Genomic DNA, 3,562 nt, shown 5'->3' on the forward strand with positions numbered 1-3,562 from the left:
CCCCCCCCCCCCGCCCCGGGCACACAGCTCAGCGCCCGGGTCTGGGCCATCACACCACCTCCACACCACGCCTGGCTCCCCACAGCAGATGCCACGGCGTGGCGAAGCATCGCCAGTGACCGTCACGGCGCACGTGGGCGGACCGGAGGCCAGCTCGGAAGCGGCGTCCTCGCGGCCCCTCTGGGCGGACCTGGCACGTCCACCTTGGAGCCAAGCCGCCTCCCTGGAACCGCCAATGAGCGCGAGGGGCGCCCCCCCTGGCAAACCGCGTGGCCACACGGCTGGCGAGTCGCAGGATGAGAGTTTGATCCGCATTTACGTGCGCCTTACATCACTGCATTCAGCTGTGGCAAATCAAAAGCAAAACGGAATTGCAGCCTGGGTCATTTGCATTTTAACTATTCGCCAAGAAATGAACTTGGCCGAGGTTTATCCCGTCTTTTTCTCCATATGGTTATTTTAAAGACCGGTTGTGTGCTTCAGTGTGTGTGTGTGTGTGTGTGTGTGTGAGATCCCGAGTGTGTATGCACGAGTGCATCTGAAAGCATGTGAGTGCAAAGCAGTGTCTCTGCGTGAGTGTGCACACAGGTGAAGAGTGTGGGTGTATGTCCGGGAGGCCCCTTTCCAGAGCCCAGGGCACTGCCGCTCCCCAGGAGAAAAGAGAACGGTAGAGGAGATCCAATCCACTGGAAAGCAGCCCCGCGGACTGGGAAGCCCACTTCTAGGAGAGGAAACCTGCCTGGCCCCCCCCCAGCCTCGGTTGCCGCTCGGGCACACGCGGCCCGGGGCACAGGGAATTGAGTGAGCTGTTCAAGGGGAAACGGAAACCTCTATGAGGTGCTGATCACACAGACACGGGTTCTTGAGCCGGTCCCTGAATCTCTTTCTTAGAGAATTTCAGAACCAGGGAAGCGGGGGGGGGGGGGGGGGGGAACACCATCGGGCCAGGTGGCTTATGGGAAAATCCTAGCTACTGACAGTAATCTGACACTTCATCATGTCTCAAGGAAGGGTTCCTCTTCGAACGGACTTCTCAGCGCTCGTAACTGTAAATACAAAATTCTCCCTGCATTTCGTAAATCATGTATTCATAGAACGTTTCCTCAAACACCAAGTCCCCGATAATGGTCCTCAGATAGATTAAGCAATAAACATCTCCCGATACTTCCCATCAGCAGGTGGAAAGTGGCTCCCTGGGCAGTCCGGGAAGCGACTGTCTCACAGAGCCCGTGCCAGCGCAGCCGAGGGCAGAGCTCCCCGGTGCCGTCCTCTGAGAGCCCACGGGGCCGGGGGGGCCACCCAACTCCAGGCAGCACAGAACAAGGCCTTCCCTCAAGCCCTTGGCCTCCATCCAGCAAACGGTATCATGGTCCCGACTCCAGCCATTTAAAAGGATGTGCTTTCAGATGGCGGGTGACGTCTCTGGCCACTATGAAGGCAGGCTCACCAGGGAGCCAGCTCACAAACGAGCTGAAACCCCCCGCCAGCCTCCGGCCTTCATACCTGCCCAGCCCCAGGTACCTTCTCACCCGCACCAACAGGGCTTCTGCGGGACAGCTGACAAAGGGCACTTCTGAGAACACGGGGAGACTTCTGAGCTGTTTGGCCCAGGCCTCGAGGATCACCTCCAGGAACCCTGGGGGTTCGGGTCATCACCCCCTCCTCGCCCAACACATGCTTAGAGCCAGGCTGCTCTGCTGGCATTGAGCGTAACCGCCACGGATCTTTCCACGAGTGAACGTGCCCCTGCAGCATCTCATGCGACCCCCCGAGCGGGCTGGTAGTAACACCTGCCCGACTTCCCGTGAAGAGTGGAGATTCGGGGGAGCAAGTATACGTCAGGTGCCCCGGCTAGGGAGGCAGGGCCAGGGCTCAGCCCCCGGCTGTGTCCTCGTCCACACCCTGCCTTCCCTCTGCCCTCCGGGATTCCGGACACCTGACCTCACTCTGGGTGCGGCGAGACCCGGAGGAGGCAGGCCTGTCCCGTCGCCCCGCCGCCCCGCACAGAGCCGGCGCTCGGCCACCGTGCCCGGACACTCACCTTCCCAAAGTCTCGGACATCGAAGAGGTCGAAGGGGTCAAACAGCTCGCTGTTTCGTAGTCCAAATTTATCGTGGCAGACTTTCAGGAAGGTGCGGATGTTCTTTAAACACAGGAACTAGAGGAGAGAAGACAGGGTCTGTGAGAAGAGCGTAAAGGCAGCGGCCGGTGCCGGCCCGGACGCGCATTCCTGCCCTGGGGCGGGGGGGGGGGGGCCTCACCACCGCTGCCCCGCTGGGCCAGACGTCACAGGCACCCCCGGCTCACCCCGGCCACTCCTGACCCTTTGTCCCGCCCCCTTGCCCAGGGGGACCCAGCACTGACGATCGCGACTGCAAATGTGGTCTCGAATCCGCAAAACCAGCGCGTGAACACACGGGCACCTGCACACGCGCGCCCCTCACATACACACACGCGTGCACGCACATGCACACGCACACACACCTGTCTTCCCTGGCGCAGGCCCGCCCCAATTATCGTAGACGTGATGAAACCAAAGGCCAGGACGGTCCGTGGAAGCCGTCCGTGGCGGACCCCGGGAGTGGACACGCCAGCCGCGGTGGGAGGCTGGGGGCGCACAGGGCCAGGGTTCCCAATCAGCACTGGGGCACCTCCTCCACCCGGTGACCCGGCGACACTGGGCCTGGCAAAGTGACGGGGGCTGGAGGTTTGGGGCCGGGGGTGAACGGGATGGCCGGCTGCGGTCCCTGTGGAGAAGCTGCTGGTGAAGGACACACGGGGGCTGTGGGCCGGGCCTCCTGGAGAGCACCATCCGGAGTCGCTCTGGCCCCAGGTTCGAGTCCTGTCCACTGATTCCAACCTACAGGACCAGGGACAGCGGCTTCGGCTCCTGTGGCCCGGTTTCCGAACAGGACGTGCCTGGCTGGGCCGTGCACCGTGATGGCGCAGAGTGAGCCATGCCGTGCGAGGACCGTCGGTCCACCCAGTCCAGTCAGCAAGGGCGCGTCAGAGGCAAGGACCGCAACGTGTGGGCTGAAGGGGCCCGGGAACTCCAGACCGGTCGTCCCCACCAGTAAGCATTCACTAAGGGCCCGGGGGGCTCCACGGCAAGAACCACACGGCCAGCGCCAGCCCCCCGGAAACGCAGACGCGGGGACGGATGGAAGGAAGGACAGACCAGAATCAGAAGGTACGGTCGACCTGGGGAACCAGCTGCTCAGAGAATGCCCTCGAGGCACGCGGCGCCCCGGCCTAGCACCCACCCCGGGCGCCCTCCACCCTGGGCCGCGCCTCCTGTCCTGGCCAGGGTGGGTCACCGGTCACGGCCGATGCTGACGCACCGGCTGTGTGGGGGTACGGTGGTTTCCGAATGTGCGAGAGCAAGCCGCAGACACGACCCCGGGACCCCCGAACATGTGAGTGCCCCTAAGGACAAGGAGACCCCCTTCCCCGAGCTCAGCACCGGCGTCCACGTCCGTGAACCGTCGTGGACCCCACACGCCCTGGTCTGCAGACGGCACGGACTCCCATTTCTTCGGTAGACAAAGGACAACCAAGATGC

The 3,562-nt window shown here is 63.0% G+C and overlaps 1 protein-coding gene across 1 annotated transcript in view; it reads right to left on the minus strand.

The window, feature by feature from the left end:
- Nucleotides 1–2,959, minus strand: part of VAV2 (vav guanine nucleotide exchange factor 2) — a 129,398-nt gene extending 126,439 nt beyond the window's left edge. Inside the window, exons 1-3 of the mRNA XM_040461483.1 lie at nucleotides 2,865–2,959; nucleotides 2,485–2,683; nucleotides 2,042–2,158 (exon numbers count right to left, since the gene is read on the minus strand). Coding sequence (XP_040317417.1) covers nucleotides 2,042–2,158; nucleotides 2,485–2,683; nucleotides 2,865–2,959 — 411 coding nt within the window. The remainder of the gene's footprint in view (nucleotides 1–2,041; nucleotides 2,159–2,484; nucleotides 2,684–2,864) is intronic.
- Nucleotides 2,960–3,562: the final 603 nt, after the last annotated feature.

This window comes from Herpailurus yagouaroundi, unplaced genomic scaffold (genome assembly GCF_014898765.1).
Source record: "Herpailurus yagouaroundi ecotype Mexico unplaced genomic scaffold, PumYag 267, whole genome shotgun sequence".
NCBI classification, from domain to species: Eukaryota; Metazoa; Chordata; class Mammalia; order Carnivora; family Felidae; genus Herpailurus; species Herpailurus yagouaroundi.